The 20,503-nt window shown below is 34.9% G+C and overlaps 2 protein-coding genes and 2 long non-coding RNA genes across 4 annotated transcripts; 2 read left to right on the top strand and 2 right to left on the bottom strand.

Moving 5' to 3' along the window:
• The first annotated feature begins 4,512 nt into the window (after positions 1-4,512).
• LOC126723305 (cytochrome P450 714C2-like) lies at positions 4,513-8,545 on the top strand. The gene is made up of 5 exons (XM_050426651.1): positions 4,513-4,961; positions 5,580-5,806; positions 6,372-6,613; positions 6,928-7,297; positions 7,910-8,545. The coding sequence occupies exons 1-5, from the start codon at positions 4,643-4,645 to the stop codon at positions 8,333-8,335; spliced, it is 1,584 nt and encodes a 527-aa protein (XP_050282608.1). The 5' UTR covers positions 4,513-4,642; the 3' UTR covers positions 8,336-8,545.
• LOC126723307 (uncharacterized) lies at positions 5,474-8,015 on the bottom strand. The gene is made up of 2 exons (XR_007654228.1): positions 7,893-8,015; positions 5,474-5,780 (listed from the first exon to the last, which is right to left on the bottom strand). It is a non-coding gene; the product is annotated as an uncharacterized LOC126723307 (long non-coding RNA).
• A 6,587-nt stretch (positions 8,546-15,132) lies between the features above and the next one.
• On the top strand, positions 15,133-19,194 carry LOC126723306 (cytochrome P450 714C2-like). The gene is made up of 5 exons (XM_050426652.1): positions 15,133-15,641; positions 16,285-16,511; positions 16,909-17,150; positions 17,485-17,839; positions 18,441-19,194. The coding sequence occupies exons 1-5, from the start codon at positions 15,323-15,325 to the stop codon at positions 18,864-18,866; spliced, it is 1,569 nt and encodes a 522-aa protein (XP_050282609.1). The 5' UTR covers positions 15,133-15,322; the 3' UTR covers positions 18,867-19,194.
• Positions 16,201-18,561, bottom strand: LOC126723308 (uncharacterized). The gene is made up of 2 exons (XR_007654229.1): positions 18,424-18,561; positions 16,201-16,485 (listed from the first exon to the last, which is right to left on the bottom strand). It is a non-coding gene; the product is annotated as an uncharacterized LOC126723308 (long non-coding RNA).
• Positions 19,195-20,503: the final 1,309 nt, after the last annotated feature.

Below are 20,503 nucleotides of genomic sequence, written 5' to 3'. Positions count from 1 at the left end.
AGATGAGATTGGGTCCTTTCGCCTTCACAATATCGGAAAGCTCTTGAACTCGCCGCGGGATCCCAAGCCCGCGGCAGTTCCAGCTGATACAATTCATAACTGCCGGCGTGGCTGGGATGCAGCCACCGCCGATGAACTAACAGGTGAAGGGACTTCATGTGAAAGAATGGTTCTGCGTTTTGAGGGTTGCGGATCTGAAGCTTCTAAACTTGGGCGCTTTCTAATGAATTTCAGCAAAACATCATCAGATGGTGTAGGAGTGGGTTTACGGGTTACTTTGGGGCGCCTAGCTTGGGCTAGTACCTTACTAACTCTGCTTGGGCCAGATCTGTTCGTGATGTCTACGAGGGGGGCCCTAGACTTACTAGTTAAGGCGACGTGGGGGCGCAGGGGTTCCTTTGTCACTATCGGCCCATTCTCAGCCTTGACAGAAGGCCTAATATCCACTTTAGAAGGGGTTGGGCCGAGCTTGGACAAGTTCCCAAGCCCATCCACCGGATCAGCCTCTTTCAAATCACACTTATCCCGAGAAAAACACTCCAAGGAAGCATCCATACCATCTGGGTTCCAGCCCAGCTCAGTGTCAATCTCATGCAAAGTCTTTTCAAACTTTTCAGTAGCCAATTCCGAGGTATCCCCATCCAGCTTATGCGCTGACTCAACTGGTGGCTTGGCAGCTTCTCGGGCAGACCTACCCACGGATACATTGGGAGAAGGGCAAGGAGATGGGATTTCCGTGACAGGCCTCGAGGACAGGACGCCGGCCTGAGCAAAACCACCAGGGGAGGCCGACACTTTCCGGGCCGGACGAACCAGCTCAGCGCGTAGCCATGGACCGAATTGCTGCTTACCCATGGTCAGCTTACTTTTGTTCTGTAGCCAGACCTCACACTCCCTATCTTCATGAAGCAGGCAGCCACACCAATAGCAAAAGTTGGGAAGTCGCTCGTAACGGAAGGAAGCCCACCCCACCACAACACCATTGTCCTTGAGTTTCCTCCCCCTACTCAAGGGTTTGGTAACGTCGAGAGTGACACGGACACGAAGAAAACGACCAATAACCCCATCCGCGTTAGGCTCAGCCACACACACAACTTTCCCAATGGAATTACCTAAGCTCATACCCAGCTCTGGCGTCATACTCTTAATAGGGAGATCGTGAATCTGGGCCCAGAAGGTGCACTCATTAAAGGCAAGGGACGCAACCGTGGATGCCTTATCAACCCTTTGAAAAATTACCAAATGTTTGTCGTAAGTCCAGGGTTCATACTCCAGAACCCTTTCCAAATCAGTATCTATTTCAAACTCAAAGATCATTTTATTCTCTCCCACATCATAAATGTGAAAGGGTTTTCGAGTGCGCCAAAGTGGCTTAAACGTTCTTAGCACTGCCTCCTTATTGATAATACGGTGAGACAGGAATTTACCAGCTAGCAGAGACTTCGACACTCCAGGAAGGCTCGGGACTTCAAGGCCAGCCTCCTCCTCTGCAGAAAGAGACAGCCTCTGCCACATACTCTCCACTTCCTCCATTGCAAGGCAAAGCAGAAAGGAAAGGAGACGAACAGGTGACTAAGAAGACGAGCTGAGGGAGAGGAGAATGGGACAGTATAGAACCACCCACGGAAGCCCTACCACTGAACAAAGTCAATGGAGGGGACAGGACAACCTTTACTGAGAAAGGGACGCAAATTCTACGAGTGACTAGAGAGCGCGCAGCGCAACCCTAGGACAGGAGAAACCTGAATTCAATGCTTTATTCGAGACAAAACACACAGGCCTACCAGTGTCCAAGCCTATTGCCTAAGTTGGAGAAAACCACTCGCACACTTGGTTTTTCCCTTTCTTTTCCTTCTTTTTTTTTTTTTTGCTCAAACTTGGTCCTTTGACCTATATAAAGGTATCAAAAGGAACACAAGAACTACAAAATACCAAAATAATACTTATACATGTTTGAAGTGCTTTCCGGTGTAGTAAAAGAAGTTTTAGGTCAAAATATTAGCTTATTTGTTTGTTTATCCATTGTTTTTCAAATCTCTCTCTCTCTCTCTCTCTTTACAAGTTTTTTTTTTTCAAATCTCTCTCTCTTTACAAGTTTAATTTTAAATAAAATTTAACATAGATTTTTTTTTTTAATTTCCTTAAAACTTTGCAAATTACTTATAACAATTGTGTTTGTGATTTATTTCTTTACCTTTCGTTTTGGGTCATGAAAAGAAGAAGAAGAAGAAGAGTAGTATAATTGATTGTAAGAGTATTCACATCAGTACTTATATAATAAAAAAAAAAAGTATCACATTTTAGCCAATTAAGATCAAAATTCACTCACATCAGTCTATGCAAAATGATGTAACAATGCATGATTGTTACAATAACAATATAAATTTACATTGACATATCAATTCTTTCTTTACGTATCACGAGAATAAATAAAGAATGTTGATGATGGTTTTTGTGTGTGAAGAAATATATACAATTAAAAAAATTGATATCTTGTAAAAAAAAAAAAAAAATTGATGTGTATAAGCTGAGGTAAATGCTCCAAGGATGAGAGCATTAGTATGAATTCCCTCCTCATTTACTATCTTTCTTCTCAACCCCCAAAAAAAAAAAAAAAAAAAATCCCTTCTCCTTTATCTAACGAGAAATTGCATTGGCTATCACTTTGAACTCCATCATAATTACCATATTTATTATTTACTAATCATAACATACTTGTGAAAATAGTTGTGCCCCTAAAATTTATTGTTATCCAAAACTCACTTCGAAAAAAAACATTAAGGGTTCATTTGGTTAGAGAGGTGGAAAAGTAGAATAATAGAAAATGGGGGGAGGATGGAAAAGTGGGAGGATAGAGAAGATTTTAATTTTTCTCATTTTTATTTGGTTGGGAGTGAAAAAGTGGAAGAATTGAAAAAGTGAGTTTGTATAAATTTACTCATATACTTTTGTTAAAAAATGATGGTCAATTAAAACAAAAAAGTGACAAAAAAAAAATCACCCAATTTTTTAAAAAAATAAAAATAATGTCCCAAAAAAAAAATCATGTCTAATTAAACAAAAAAAAAAAAAACTATCACACCCACAACCCAGGAAATCAAAAAAAAAAAAAAGAAAAAAAAAAGAAAAAGAAAAAGGAAGAGGCAACATGCCCAAGAAAACACAAAAAAAAAAAAAAAAAAAAGAGAGAGAGAGAAGAAGAAAGGAATTGGATGAATTTTTCATCTAGTAAGCAGTCCCATTTTCTCCCTTTAATTTTCCCTTCATTTTGAGAAGAAAACTTTTTGGTAGGCCTGGGGATAAAACATCTGAGCCCCATCATTTATTTTTCTTTCTCTCCACCTAACCAAAAACACTCTAAAAAAAATTTTCTTTCCATTTTTTTCTTCAAAATTTTCTGTCCACCCTATTTTACTTTCAAAGAAACACACTCTAAGGGATAAAATAGTTTGTTGTTATCCAAAACTCACTTCAAAAAAAACATTAAGGGATAAAATAGTTTGTGCACTTATCAACCAAATCGCCATTATCATAACCAAAGAGGGACCATATAAGAGCATTCTCATAAAAGGTTTCAAATGCTAAATATGTTATTTTTTAACATCTGATTCAAAAAAACACACTACATTAAGGGTGGCTATACTTAAAAGTTTTAACATCTTAGAGTAGAATGTCATCTTTGACAGCCTATTGTAGCTAGAATCTTAAAATATATAAATATATATATATATATATATATTATCACTTCAATTAATAAAGAAAGAGAGATAGAGGGAGAAAGAGAGAGAGAGAGAGACAAAGGGAGAGAGAGAGAGGAAGAATAAAAAAATAATAAAAGAAGAATATTTAAATGAAGTAGTAAAAATAATAAAAATTTTGATTTTAAATGTATTAAAAAGTGATGTATTAAATGTTATAAAGTGGCTTTTTAGTTGTTAAATACTAAGGGCTTGTTTGGTAGAGGAGTTTGAATAATGTTGTTTGTATTTTTTTGATATACGTGTGAGTGAAAAAGTATATAAAAATATATGTAATATTATTTAAAAACTGAAAACATGTGTTTGAATGTACTTACCAAACATGACCTAAATTTTTTTAAAATATTGATATGAATGCTCTAACCTGTAAAGGCTGTAATTAATTTATATGAGTAATGCTAAAAACATGTCACAATTTTTGTCGTTAGTATTGAGTCCGTTTGGATTGAACTTATTGTTGTTGAAACTGAAAACTCTATAGCAAAATAATTTTTAAATATGTGAATAGTATAGTAGACCATAAACAGTATATAAACAGTATTTTTTTGCACAGTATATGAACAGTATTTTTTTCACAGTAATTTTACTGTTTACATGAAAAAAAGAAAAAAAAAAAAAAAGCATGAAAACACAAACGCCATTTTCAGCCCACCCAAACGCTCACATTATCTGTATATACCTCGGTTAGCTCAATTAGACTGAACAAATCAATTAAAAAATCCAACACAATATAAAATTACTATTCTCTCTCTTGGAAAATGCTAAAGGTCAAACGAAAAAGAAAAAATGTGGCCAGCTAAAAAAGAAAACAGTGCACAGAGAATCTAAAAGGGTCCTAGTTTTGATCGAAGTCTAGTGAGAAAAGAAGCAGAAGAAGCAGAAACATGGAAGCAAACCCAGTTCTAATGGCGAAGATCACTGTATCAGTTGTTATAGGTGGGCTTATAGTGTTGTTAATGCAACTCTATAACCTTTTGGTTTTGAAACCAAAACTTCTCAGAGCCAAACTTCAAAGGCAAGGTATCAGGGGACCTTCTCCTTCTTTCTTCTTCGGGAACATCCCTGAAATGAAGAGAATTCAACTCCAAGTTCATGCAACACCAAAAACTACTGCTACAAAGGAGTATGATCACCCTGATGCTATTGCTCATGACTGGCCTTCCACTATCTTCCCACATTTGGAGCAGTGGAGAAATGAATATGGTACTTCACTTGCCATTTCCTCTCTCTCTCTCTCTCTCTCTCTCGCCAAAGTAGGTAGAAATATAGTTTAGGGAGTTGAAAATAAAATAGGTAGACAATAAAAGTAGTCTTTTTTTTTTTGGGTAGAAAGACAATAGCAGTAGTCACAGAGGGTACAGCTCAGATTTTAGACAATTTTTGTTGTCAGAATATTCCAATTGTAATTAGTGTTATAAACCTTTGTAGTACATACTTACGAAAATAGGGGTTCTTTTTGTTTTTGTTGCTTTATTATCTTTCTCTAATAAAAGCATTATTCAGAACAAAAAAGTTAGTACTTTTCCATTAGGTGAACTTGGACATGAATTGGGAATGGGAATTATAGCAGATTTCATTTGAATGATGAATGCACATTTTTACTTACTTGAAACAAGTTGAAAGAAACAATGGCATGTTTTGTCTTAGCAAATACTTAATTTCCTCTGTTTTGTAATCTCTAGCAATTAGTCCAAGACATGCCTAGAATGTAAACAAAAGGACCTCTTAAAGATCATATGATCAAATATGCATATCAACACTAAATCAGAATCTTAAAATTTTATTTTTCAACCTTGCTCACCTAATCTATATTGGTGACAGGACCAATATTCTTATATTCATCTGGAAACATACAGCTATTATGCATAACAGATCCAGAGATGGTGAAGGAAATCAGCCTTTGCACTTCTTTGAGCCTTGGAAAACCTTCTTATCTATCCAAAGATCGTGGGCCACTTTTGGGCCAAGGCATTCTGTCATCAGATGGCTCAATTTGGGCCCATCAAAGGAAGATTATTGCTCCTGAATTGTACATTGATAAGGTTAAGGTAAATCTCAAAGGTTTACATAAATTTCAAATATAGTACTTGGACAATAGATCTTAATATTATGCATAAGACTTAAGTGGCGAAAATGTTCAACATGACAATTGAAGAAAGACTTTAACAAGGGCATATAATAATGATCTCTATTAATTACAAAATTTTCCTATGAAGACTAGAATAATGCCTAAACAAATTAAAACCCTCACTTATTATATGCAATGTAATCCTTTACAAAGACATAATCTGAAACCATTCTCTTATTACCTTTCCTTTTGTTTTTAACTAACTAACCTGAAACCATTTTTGTCTTCTTCTTTTTTGGGATAGTCCAGTTTTGACAATATTGATATGCCATTTTACATGAACAAAACTCAGCAACAATCCCAAAGCACAATCTGTTCCGATTGTTTGAGTGAAGATTGTGTTATACTGTTGTTACTTCAATGCCTCATCATATTAAGCTTTAGATTAATTAGTCACTACAATACCATTATTTAATAAATTTCTATAGACTAAGGCTTGGTTTTTGATGTTGTAAACTTTTATACTTATGCGTTTCTTTCTGAAGGGCATGGTAAACCTAATGGTGGACTCAACAACCTCAATGCTAAGAAGTTGGGAGAGTAGAATTGAAAATGAGGGAGGGATTGCAGACATTAAAATCAATGAGGATTTGAGAAGCCTATCGGCGGATATAATATCAAGAGCCTGTTTTGGAAGCAACTATTCCCAAGGGGAAGAAATATTCTTAAAACTCAATACTCTTCAAGGAATCATGTCCAAGGGAAATGTTGGAGTTCCTGGTTTTAGGTATGGTAACATTTTGAATCCATTGATCTTAATAACAAAGAATAGAAAACTATTACATTGACAAATTTTGGTTTGTTGTTTGTGAACATCTTTAATTGACTAGTGTTCTTATAGCCTAATGATACTTCTCTTTCTTATAAAAGAGTAGGATTTAGATTCAACACTGGCCTTCTATGTGTTGAGGATTTATGAGATAAGAGAACTAGGGATATCTCTAATTCTCTATTCTTTTATAAATGGGGGAAAAAAAAAGAACATTACTAGGGATGATTATTCCTAAATATTTCAAAATTGATGATATGTATATTTTATAGATTCTTGCCAAGCAAAAACAATAGAGCTATGTGGAAACTTGAAGAAGAGATCAACTCAATGATATTAAAGGTGGTAAAGCAGCGCACTGAAGGATCATATGAGAAGGATCTTTTACAAATGGTTCTTGAGGGTGCCCAAAGTTATAATGACTATTATGGCCCATCAACAGATAGTTCTCGCGACAAGTTCATTGTGGATAATTGCAAAAACATATACTTTGCTGGCCATGAGACCACTGCCATTACAGCCACATGGAGCTTGATGTTACTGGCTGCGCATCCTGAATGGCAAGCTCGTGCTCGTGCTGAGGTGCTCGAAATATGCGGGGATAGTCCACCAGATGCCAACATGCTCCGAAACATGAAAACAGTATGTATTTTTCTTTAAAATTTATAATTTTAGTTACTGTATAATAGTACTATTAGTTTTAGCTGTTTCTCTATTGGATTTTATCAAATTTTTATCCAAGAAAACACTCCCACTATATATGGATGCATGTTAATTCAGAATATCCCAGCAAACAAGAGAGAAAAAGAATGCATGTAGCAAGCAATGTTATTTATGGTGCTTTTGTGCATATAGTCTGTGTTTGGAAGAATATTTCTGCACATATGTTGGTGTCATATGCACTTATATTTGCAAAATTTCCTTAGAATTGAAGGTGGTGCCTGGAAAAACGTTCAAGAATGAATTTTCATACCCCATTGAGCTATCATCGGAAAAGTGACTTCTAGTGGCTAGTGACACGATTGAATATTCTTCCTCTAATTATGCCTTCTGAGGTTCAAAACATTTTTTTTTTTTCCATTTAATTTTACACATAAAGAACTTAACACATCAGTTACCAAATATTACAAGGAGAGATTAACATCACTGCTACACTAATTCTGAAATCATGTACTCAACATTGAGATATTAATACATGAGAGTTGACACACCCATACATTGACATAGTTTCACTAACCTTGTATTTGATGGCAGTTGACAATGGTGATCCAAGAGACATTGCGTCTTTACCCACCTGCGGCTTTTGTGATCAGAGCGGCCCTGGAAGACATTACATTCAAAGACATTATGATCTCAAAAGGTATGAACATTCAGATTCCAGTCCCAATATTACAACAGCAGTGTGATTTGTGGGGACCTGATGCACACAAATTCAATCCGGAAAGATTTGCTCATGGGATTGTTAGGGCTTGCAAGACTCCACAGGCTTATATGCCATTTGGAGTAGGGCCTCGTGTCTGTGCTGGCCAGCACTTTGCCATGACAGAACTGAAGGTTATTTTAACTCTCATTCTATCCAAGTTTTGCTTCTCACTATCGCCGGGATACCAACACTCCCCTGCATTTAGGTTGGTTATTGTACCTGAACATGGAGTTACTCTCCGTGTGAGGGCAGCATGACATTTCCTAGCTTTGACAAAGGCTTTGGTGGATAGAAGAAAATAAAAATATGAGAGAGGTTGTGGACTCTTTGTACCATCTTTATGTATTACAAAAAGAAAGTAAGGGCAGGGCACCTTTGGAGAACTTGTAATAGTTCCTTCGGTTTTTACATTGTTCCTTTCTGATTATAAAGATTTGAAGCAATGATGAAGAGCAGTTGTGATGCTAGTATTGCAGAAATAGAAGTCATGGTCTAATCCCGTAATACTAAGCAATTGCTAACGTACATATGAAGATGAAAATTCAAAATCTTGAATCTTATGAACTGTTCTACAACCAGGATAGGCTGGATTTCTAGGAATAGAAATTTTGATTCTGTTACATAAGCACCCCACACTCTTTAAAAAAATACTAAAAAAAGCATTGAAAGCCATAGATGTACATTGCCATTGAAGTAGATGACCCCTAAAGATTAAAATCAAGGCTGGAGTACTTCGAACACCAAAAGAATTAGTTTTGACATTTCCATAGATAGTTATAATAAAGGGAGGGGGTTTTAAAACATTGATTCTCCTAGTAAGAGAATGGACCATGTCATTGAGTTATATGATTTTTGATACTCCAAACAAATAGAATTTAAAATTCACTGTCTAAAATTGTTCAACAACCTGATTATAAATTCTCCATTTCATTCAGAAAAAAAGAATTCAATCTTTCAATACCAGGTTAAGGTATAACCGTGTTTGAAGATCTGAATGTAGCAGGTGTCGAAGTAGTGGTTCGCAATTCTCATGGAGAAATAAAGGCAGCCTTATCCGAGATTGTTCCCATGCCATCTTTCAGTGGTAGTTCTTGCAGCAAGAAGAGCAGTCCACTTTGTTCAGGAGCTGGATTTGCACAGTTCAACCTTCAAGGGTAGTTTAGAAATTTTAATAACTGCTATATACGAAACGGTTATTTACCTCAACCATATTGTGGTCATCTTGTTAAAGATATTTTGTCCTCAGCTAATTCTCTCCAAAACTATTCTTCCTATCGTACATTTTAGCAAGGCAACACGTTGGCTCATTTTTTAGCAAAGAAAGCGAGATTTTCTTTTCCTGCTTTAGTTTAGATGGAGTTTGTTCTTCCTAATATTTATAAGGTTTTTGTATATAACTATTTAGCTATTTAGCTATCCACTAATATGCCCACCATGGTTGCTTCTTAAAAAAAAGAAAAAAAAAGGTCAAGGTATAACCTTATAAGCCCGTCTAAGTCTAGAAATTCGGTCTATTTATTGGATTTAATTCAAGTAATCACAATTTTTTTTTTATGAAACAAGAATCAAAGCATCCACAATTGACTACTATTTTGAGTATATATTTTCCTCAAAATCCAGCACCAGAATTACCCCAAAATTAATATTAAGAAACAACATCTCAGCAAGTCCCACCAATATATCATCAATATGTTCCTTATTATAATGCCTTAAATCAAGATACCAAAATTTTTGAATAAGTCATGGCTAAAACTAGGGGTGTCAATTTGGGTTAGCATGTCTGGTTCGTGTCGACTAAATGCCTCAACCTGAACCCGACTCATTTAATAATCATGTAATGGTTCTGCAACCCTAACCCGACCTAATAATGAAGTAGGTTGACATGACCTGACCCACTTGACATGCTTAATAAACGGTTTATGTTGGGTTAATATGAATGTGACATAATCCATTTTAACCTGCTTAATATTAAATTTAACATCCATATAGAAATAAGTTCTTTACATCCCAAAAGTAATGTATATACTTTAAGTCTTTAACCCACATTCAAAATAATATAGTTCAACAAAAATATAACATCAATCTAGAAATAAGTTATTTACACTCAAAAAGAAGTGTATACACTTCAACTTAAATTCAATATAACATAGTTCAACAAAAATATAACATCCATAGAACTCGCCAAATGTTAAGTATTAATATTGAAAGAGTTAGTGCAAATAGTAGATTGATCATGACTAGGGTTTATAAAGTTTTAATTTACAATTATATTACTTGTAAGTTTTTGTAATTACTTACTTTTTTTTTTTAGTTTAAAATATAGGTTGGATATAAAAAGTATTTAACAATTTTAAAATAAAATGAATTTTTATTTGTTATACGAGTTAAAAGGGTTGTGTTAAATGAGTCATTTTTGGGTTAACTCAAATAAATTGACGTGTTAAACATGTCTATTGTGGGTCATATGAGTTGACCCGTTTATGACACATTTTTTATTGTGCCGCTTTTGAGTCGACTCATTTATGATCAAAACTCACTAAGGTCCAACCTTAACTCGCAAAAACCTGTGTTGTGTTCGCTAGTTGAATCAAACCATGGTTTTAAAAACTGGAACGGACAAAGAACCAAAAAAGAGACTGATTATCGATTTTATGGTCCGACCAAAGTCAAACCGATAGTCAAACCAATAATGTCATAATTAATATAATTTAAATATTTAAATAATTTTTATATGAATTTTGAATTTTAATAACTTATTTTAAGAAAATGTAAAATATAGAATTTTTTTTCTTTTTTTGCATACTACTTTTTTTTTAGTCAATAATTATTGATAAAAAAAAATCTATTATGAAGGTTTCATATATTTATTTTTTATAAATAATAGTCTAACTTTAACTATTTATCTTTTAAAAAAAAAAATTTAGAAAAAAAACCCCCCAAAGTCAAGTGAGTAGACAACTCACTGACACAGGGACATATTATTATGACCAATTCACCGTCCCACCGTCTCACTCCGAGCATACCCTTCTTCAATGAAAAAAAAAAAAAAAATGAAGGAGAATGGCAGAGAGAGGTAATTTCGGAGAAATGTAGCTCTAGTTCAGGAAGGTGGAAGTGGATTTATGTGGCCGTGCACGTTAGCACAGCTCCATTTCTTTCCTTCTTTTTGTAACTTTCTCTTTCCCCCATTCATACACAGACAGACAGAGAGAGAGAGAGTATCACAGAGACACATGGAAGCAGTAAACCCAACTCCTGAGCTTGAAATCGACCTCACCAACCTCTCTCTGTTGTCAATCTAGCACCCCACACGGTTTACTATCAAAAAGTTTTATTTTTTCAGTTCTCAGTGTTTTGTATTTTGTCCTCCAGTAACTCCATCCATTCCCCTCTCTCTCTCTCTCTCTCTGTGGAAGTTAGGGGCCTGTTTGGGTAAGCATTTTTCGTCACTCAATTTCCGTCACTCACCACTCATCACTCAATTTTTCACATCCGTTTGCCTTCATCACTCAGTTTCCATCGCTCACAATTTTTCACACTATTTGGAGGGCCCACGCCTGACACAGTGCAGTTTTTTTTTTTTTTTTTTTTTTTTTTTTCACTAAGTTTGGTGAGTCTAGATACTAAAGAAAAAAAAAAAAAAAAAAACAGAACAGACGAACCAGTAAAAAAAAAAAAAAAAAGAAAAGAAAAAAAAAGAAAAAGAAAAGAAGAGGTACGAACAGCCAACGCCAACCCAGCAGAAGAAGAAAAAAAAAAAAAAAAGAAAGAAAGAAGGAGGAAAGAACAGCCAACGCCAACCCAGCAGAAAAAAAAAAAAAGGAAGAACAGCCAACGCCAACCCAGCAGAGAAAAAAAAAAAAAAAAAAAAAAAAAAAAAAGTCAAAAGGTGGTCAAAAGTTGCGGCTGTGGGTCCCTCATGTGTGTTTATTTACGGAAATGCCATTGAGTTATGAGTTATGAAAATTGAAAACAGCATTTTGTTGTTTTCAGTTTTCATAACTCATAACTCAAAAATCAGAGAATTGAGTGATGGAAACAGAGTTATCGTTTGGCCAAACAACCTTTTTGCTATGGGTCCCACCATTTTTGAGTTATGAGTTATGAAAACTGAGAATTGAGTTGTGGAAATTGCTTACCCAAACAGGCTCTAGATCTCCATCAGATCCTCTCATTCACTGCCTCACCGAAGAGCTGTGGTTTCAACACCAAGCATGAGCATTTAGTAATTTTTTCACTCTCTCAAGCCTAGCAGATCTGAGGAAAAAGAAGATTTTTTTAGCAAAAAATCTGTCCTTACCCACTTAGACCGGCAGATCTGAGAAAAAAATGAGATTTTTCTGCAAAATAAAGCTTCATTTCAGATCTCCTTCATCAATTTTGCAAAACCGGTTCAATCATTTCGGTTTTCGATTTTTTTGGTTGAACCAACGACTACCGGTTAAATCCGATTTTTTTTATATTTTCGGTTTTTATGCATAACTGAACCGGATTACTATCCAAATCTTGATTGAACCGGTAAAATTGACCGGTCCGATTCGGTTTTTAAAACTATGGGTCAAACATTGACACCGCTAAAACTCACGAAACTTTTAACGAAGCTGCAAATTCTCACATGCCTACAGCTTTGTCAAAGTCTTAAGGCCATGGTTTAAGCCCAGAGTTGTCATGGAAAAGCTTGGGAACTTGTGATTTGGAAGGCCGAAACTTGTATTTAAACAACTCCAATAGTCCTTGAAATTGATATTGCAAAAAGAGCTTGAACTTGATTTGGGCTCTTGAAAAGAGGCTTAGACACCCAATCACTCATTTTGGTCTTTAGTAACAATGGGCCTTCCTCCTCTCCCCTGTAAAAAGTAAAATTAGAATTTAATACTTCATTCGAGATTAAAACACAGGAGCCTATGAGTGTTAAAGCCCATTGCCTAGGTTGGAAAAAACCACTCCCACACTTGGTTTTTCCCTTTCTTTTCCATTTTGTTTTTTTGCTCAAACTTGATCCTTTAACCTATATATAGGTATTAGAAGGAACACAAAATCATGCTTATACATGTTTAAAGTGCTTTCCGGGGTAGTAAAAATAGTTTTAGCTCAAAATATTAGCTTATTTGTCTGTTTATCCATTGTTTTCAACTCTCTCTCTCTCATACAAGTTTATTTATAAACAAAATAAACTATAAAAATAAATTCATCTAATCATTCATACTCTTAGTAACACTAAGATTAATTTTTTTTGATTTCCTCCATATCTTTGCAAATTAATAACAATTGTGTTTGATTTCTTTCTTTACCTTTTAATTGTGGGTCATGGAAAAAGAAGAAGAGTAGTACAATTGATTATAAGGATGAGATCACTAGTATGAACTCCTTTCTCCTTGACAATCTTCCATTTAAAAAAAAAAAAAAAAAAAAAAAAAACCTTCTCATTTATCTAATGAGAAATTGTATTGACTATCTCTCTGAACACCATCATATTTACCATTTTTATTATGCACTAATAATAACATATATTACTTGTGAAAATAGCTGTGTTCCTAAACCTATTGTTATCCAAAACTCACTTGAAAAAAAAGGGATAAAAGCACTAGCATCAATTGTGCTAAATGCTAATTTTTTAGCATTTAGCACACTAAACATAAAAAAACCTCCCACATCAAATATTATAAATCACTAAATGGTAAAAAATTTAGCATTGATAAATAGTACTGTACGGCATCGAGGTACCCGGATCCAGTTGGGCCTTGGGTTCAGGCCCAGTAGCATGGCTCACGTCTCCAATCTCTTTCTACTCTACCCTCACAAACTACAAGCCCAAGTATCATCACCTGACCATTGCTCGGCATAACGTTCCTGAATAATAAAGAAAGACTAAGATCTGAACACACCATAGCATGCTCGGCAGTTCCCAGGAAACATCCCTATCGAGCATTCCTACTTAAGTTGGAACCAAGTTCCAAGGCCACATTCGCCACATTTCACCCCCACCTAACCACCCACTTACAACTGATGATATTGGACCCCCAATTGCACTAACTATAGTTATAATCATAGTCTCCCCACTAATCTATAGTTATAAATATAAGAAGATGGAAAAGAAAACGGTTTTGTTGAAAGGTTCACAAAAAATAGAGAGTAGAGAGAAACAATGATTTAAAAAGAGAGAGGAGAAACTACGTTGAGTCTTTGTGCCGAGAATGACCCAAAGTAGGAAATCCTAAGCCCACCTTATAAGTAAGTTGTAAGCCCAAGTGAGGTCAAGCCCAATAGCCTCATTTCTGACGCGCATAATTGGTAGAAAGAAATAGTGATTCAGAAATAGAGAGAAGAAACTACGTTGAGTCTCTGTGTCGAGAACGACTCAAAGTAAGAAATCCTAAGCCCACCTTATAAGTAAGTTGTGAGCCCAAGTGAGGTCAATCCTAATAGCCTCATTTCCGACGCGCACAAGTACAATTCTAATAATATAAATAAAAATTGTAAAACTTTTGAATGTTTTTAAATTTTACCCCTCTCTCTCTCTCTCTCTCTCTCTGGTTTGTGGTGATTTTTTGTTGGGGTTGTTGTGTGGATATTTTTTTGTGGGTTGATTTTGATGGGTTGCAATGAGTCGTTGGTGGTGGTTTGATCTTTGTGGTTTTGGTGGTCTAGTGGAATGGGTTTTGGCTGGATTTGGATGTGAGTTAAGGTGATTCAATGGGTTCTAATTGGTTTTGGGTGGATTGTGGTGGCTGGCTTGCTACTACTTGTGGAAAGGGCAGTGATTTTTTTTTTTAAGTTAGGAATTTTTTTAAAAAGTTATTTTAATAAGTGATATGCTAAAGTAAGAGATATAATGCAAGGTTTATTATAAAGTAAAATGTTAAAATGAATAAAGTAAACTTTTGTTAGGTAAAAATAGAATTTTTTTTTTTTGGTTGCAACTGGTGCTCTAAAGAGTAAAAGACAAAATAGTTTGTGCACTTATTAATCAACATTATCATAACAAAAACAAAACCATATAGGCTGCAATGTCTCAAGGTAATACGTCTCAGTTAGTCCAATTACACTTGTCAAATCAGATAAAAATCTAACACAATATAGATTTTTTGGAAAATGCTAAAGATCAAAAAACCAAAAAAAGACAAAAAAATGTGGCCAGCAAAACAGACTGTTGACTATTAATACCTGAAAGAAAACACAAAGAATCTAAAGAGTCCTAGTTTTGATCGAAGTCTAGGGAGGAAAGAAGCAAAAGAAGCAGAAATATGGAAGCAAACCCAATTCTAATGGCGAAGATCACTGTATCAGTGGTTATAGGAGGGTTTATAGTGTTGTTAATGGCACTCTATAACCTTTTGGTTTTGAAACCAAAACTTCTCGGAGCTAAACTTCAAAGGCAAGGTATAAGGGGACCTTCTCCTTCTTTCTTCTTTGGGAACATCCCTGAAATGAAGAGAATTCAACTCCAAGTTCATTCAACACCAAAAACTACTGCTACAAAGGAGTATGATCACCCTGATGCTATTGCTCATGACTGGCCTTCCACTCTCTTCCCATATTTGGAGCAGTGGAGAAATAAATATGGTAACTCACTTTTCATTTCCTTTCTTCTTCTTCTTCTTTCTCTCTAACTACCAAAGTAGGTTGAAATATAGTTTAGGGAGTTGAAAATTAAAATAGCAGTAGTCATAGAGGGTGTAGCTCAGATTTTAGACAACTTTTGATGTCATAATATTCCAATTGTAATTAGAGTTATAAACTTTTGTAGTCCATACTTATGACAATGACCTTGTATTTGTACCGGATGGTTCTTTTTGTCTTTGCTTCTTTATTATATTTCTCCAATAAAAGCATTGTTCAGAAAATAAATTAATAATAAAAGTTGGTACTTTTCTGTTTCAAATGTTTTTTTTTCCACTTTTCCAATAGGTGAACTTGGACATGGATAGGGATTTGGGAATGGGAATTATAGTAGATTTCATTTGAATGATGAATGCACATTTTTACTTGTAACAAGTTGAAGAAACAATGGCATGTTTTGTCATAGCAAATACTTTCCTCTGTTTTGTAATCTTTAGCCATTAGTCCAAGACATGTCTAGGATATTAACAATGGACCTCTTGAAGATCATATGATCAAAATATGCATATCAACACTAAATCAAAATCAAAATCTTAAATTTATCTTTTTCAACCTTGCTCACCTAGCTAGTATGCATTGGTGGCAGGACCGATATTCTTATATTCATCTGGAAACATACAGCTATTATGCATAACAGATCCAGAGATGGTGAAGGAAATCAGCCTTTGCACTTCTTTGAACCTTGGAAAACCTTCTTATCTATCCAAAGATCGTGGGCCGCTTCTGGGCCAAGGCATTCTGTCGTCAAACGGCGCAATTTGGGCCCATCAAAGGAAGATTATTGCTCCTGAATTGTACATTGATAGGGTTAAGGTAAATTTCACTTATTATAGGCAATGTAATCCTCTACAAAGACATAATCTGAAACCCTTCTTTTATTACGTTTTATTTTTTTTTTTTTGTTTTTAACTAACCAACCTGAAACCAGTTTTGTCATTTTTTTGGGATAGTCCAGTTTTGACAATGTTAATATGCCATTTTACATGAACAAAACTCAGAAACAATCCTAAAGCACAATATTGTCTCAGTTTCCTGATTGTTTGAGTCAAGATTGCGTTATACTGTTGGTAATTCAATGCCTCATCATACTAAGCTTTAGATTAATTAGTCACTACTATACCATTATTTAATAAATCTCTATAGACTAAGGCTAGGTTGTTGTTGTAAACTTTTATACTGCTAGAAATAATATGTGCATTTCTTTCTGAAGGGCATGGTAAACTTAATGGTGGACTCAACAACCTCAATGCTAAGAAGTTGGGAGAGTAGAATTGAAAATGAGGGAGGGATTGCAGACATTAAAATCAATGAGGATTTGAGAAGCCTATCGGCAGATATAATATCAAGAGCCTGTTTTGGAAGCAACTATTCCCAAGGGGAAGAAATATTCTTAAAACTCAATACTCTTCAAGGAATCATGTCCAAGGGAAATGTTGGAGTTCCTGGTTTTAGGTATGGTAACATTTTGAATCCATTGATCTTAATAACAAAGAATAGAAAACTATAACATTGACAAATTTTGGTTTGTTGTTTGTGAACATCTTTAATTGACTAGTGTTCTTATAGCCTAACGATACGTCCCTTTCTTATAAAAGAGTAGGATTTAGATTAAACACTGGCCTAAGGATTTAGATTCAACCCTGGCCTTCTATGGGTCGAGGATTTATGAGATAAGAAAACTAGGGGTATCTCAATTCTTTTATAAATGGGGGTGGAGGGAAAGAGAACATTGCTAGGGATGATTATTCCTAAATTTTTCAAAATGGATGTAATGTATATTTTATAGATTCTTGCCGAGCAAAAACAATAGAGCTATGTGGAAACTTGAAGAAGAGATCAACTCAATGATATTAAAGGTGGTAAAACAGCGCACTGAAGCATCATATGAGAAGGATCTTTTACAAATGATTCTTGAGGGTGCCAAAAGTAATAATGACTATTATGGCCCATGTGACAAGTTCATTGTGGATAATTGCAAAAACATATACTTTGCTGGCTATGAGACCACTGCCATCACAGCCTCATGGAGCTTGATGTTACTGGCTGCACATCCTGAATGGCAAGCTCGTGCTTGCGCTGAGGTGCTCGAAATAGTTGGGGATAGTCTACCAGATGTCGACATGCTCCGAAACATGAAAACGGTATGTATTTTTCTTTAAAATTTATAATTCTAGTTACTGTATGATAGTACTATTAGTTTTAGCTATTTCTGTATTTGATTTTATCAAGTTATCTTCCAAGAAAACACTCCCACTACATATGGATGCATGTTAATTTAGAATATCCCAGCAAACAAGAGAGAAAAAGAATGCATGTAGGAGTGTATTATATGGTGCTTCTGTGCATATAATATATATTTAGAAGAATGCTTCTGCACATATATTGGTGTCATATGCACTTATAAATGTAAGATTGCCTTAGAATTGAAGGTGGTGCCTGGAAAAACGTTCAAGAATAAATTTTCATACCCCATTGAGGTATCATCATAAAAGTGACTTCTAATGGCTAGTAACATGATTGAATATTCTTCCCATAATTATGCCTTTGAGGTTCAAATTTTTTTTTTTCATTTAATTTCACACATAAAGAACTTGATGCATCAGTTACCAAATATTACAAGGAGAGATTGACACCAATGCCTCACAAATTCTGAAACCGTGTACTCAACATTGAGAAATTAATACATGAGAGTTGACACACCCATTCATTGACTAGGTTCACTAACCTTGTATTTGACGGCAGTTGACAATGGTGATCCAAGAGACATTGCGTCTTTACCCACCTGCAGCTTTTGTGAACAGAGAGGCCCTGGAAGACATAACATTCAAAGACATGATGATCCCAAAAGGCATAAACATTCAGATTCCAATCCCAATATTACAACAGCACTATGATTTGTGGGGACCTGATGCACACAAATTCAATCCGGAAAGATTTGCTCATGGAATTGTTGGGGCTTGTAAGACTCCCCAAGCTTATATGCCATTTGGAGTAGGGTCTCGTGTCTGTGCTGGCCAACACTTAGCCATGACAGAACTGAAGGTGATTTTATCTCTCATTCTATCCAAGTTTTGCTTCTCACTATCACCGGCATACCAACACTCCCCTGCATTTAGGTTGGTTATTGCACCTGAACATGGAGTTACTCTTCGTGTGAGGACAGCTTGACGTTTCCTAGCTTTGACAAAGGCTTTGGTGGATAAAAGAAAAAAAAATATGAGAGAGGTTGTGGACTATTTTTACCATATTTATGTACTAAAGAAAGAAAGCAAGGGCACCTTCAATGCACACATCACATGCATCATTACTATTTAGAGAACTTGTAATTAGTTCCTTCGGTTTTTACTTTGTTTCTTACTGATTATAAATATTTGAAGCAATGATTAAGAGCAGTGGGGATGCTAGAATTTGCAGAAATAGGAGTCATGGTCTAATCCTGTAATGCTAAGCAATTTCTAATGTACATATGAAGATGAAAATTCAAAATCTTGAATCTTATGAACTGTTCAACAACCAGGATATGCTGGATTTAAAAGAATAAAAATTTTGATTCATCGGCATCCCACACTTCTGCCCCCACCCACGTCCTCCCAAAAAAAATAAAATTGAAAGCCATAGATGAACATTGCCATTGAAGTAAATGACTCCGGTTCCTTCATTAGACTTAGGTACTTCCAGAGTATAGTGAAATGATGCTTCCTCCTCTCACATTTATGGTAAACCCACCATGAATTTAATGATTGAATCCTATCATGAATTAGAGAGAAATGAGCACTATTCATCGTATTCTAAGAGTATCTAAGAATTACTCTGTTTACAATGACTCCTAAAGATTAAAATCAAGGCTGGAGTACTTCAAAAACCAAAAGAACTAATTTTGAAAATTCAATAACTATAGTTTTAAACCTTGATTCTCCTAAATAGAGAATGGATTAAGTCATTGAGTTACATGACTTTTGATACTGCAATAAAATAGAATTTAAAATTCAGTCTAAAATTGTTCAACAACACGATTATACTGGATTTCCACATTGCTATATAGAAACCGGGCGAAATCCTCCACTTACATTCAGAAAAAAGAATTCAATCTGACAACACTAGGTTAAGGTTAACCGTATAAGCCTGTCTAAGTCTAGAAATTCGGTCCATTTATAATTTTAGTCAATACCAGAACAACGCTCAAACAAAATTTGTTACCAAAATTAACAAATATATAGAAAGGGGTTAGTCTCCATTTGGTTGTTGAGAAAAACAAAGGAAAAAATAAAATAAAATTTTGAACAACTTCATAGGCTACTTTATAATTTTTTTTATTATAAATTTTGAAAAAAAAGGGGAACTTGAATAGCTCAAAAACAATTGCATGGACATTGGACACTAACAAAGTAAAGGGTCTTGGTTCCCCAGTCCACTCTCACATGTTAAAAGATACTCTAAAACATTGCTAGGTGATTTTTTTTTTTTAAAGAAAAAAAAGAAGAAGAACGGTTTTTTTTTGTAAATTGTAATCCTTGAAGTTTATAAGGAAGATTTTGAGTTAATGATGTAGGATGAAATCTACAATTCAATTATTATAATTTATTAATTTTGGTATTTAATTTGTAATTTTTGTTATTTTAGGTTTAGGGTTATTATTTCCTTGTTTTTAGGTGCTTTTAATGCTTTTTAAGTCAAATTTGGTTCCTGTTATTGTTAGGTATCAATTAGGAGTTATTTTAAAATATATTTTTTTGTCTGTCAAGTTTTACAGAGCCCTTAAATAGGCCCTTAAGTTTGTATATGTTTTTGGAACAATTATTCATTCA

Source organism: Quercus robur, chromosome 4 (genome assembly GCF_932294415.1).
Source record: "Quercus robur chromosome 4, dhQueRobu3.1, whole genome shotgun sequence".
Classification (NCBI taxonomy): Eukaryota; Viridiplantae; Streptophyta; class Magnoliopsida; order Fagales; family Fagaceae; genus Quercus; species Quercus robur.
The sequence above is the reverse complement of the archived record's forward strand: the minus strand, read 5'-3'. Positions and strand labels throughout refer to the sequence as shown.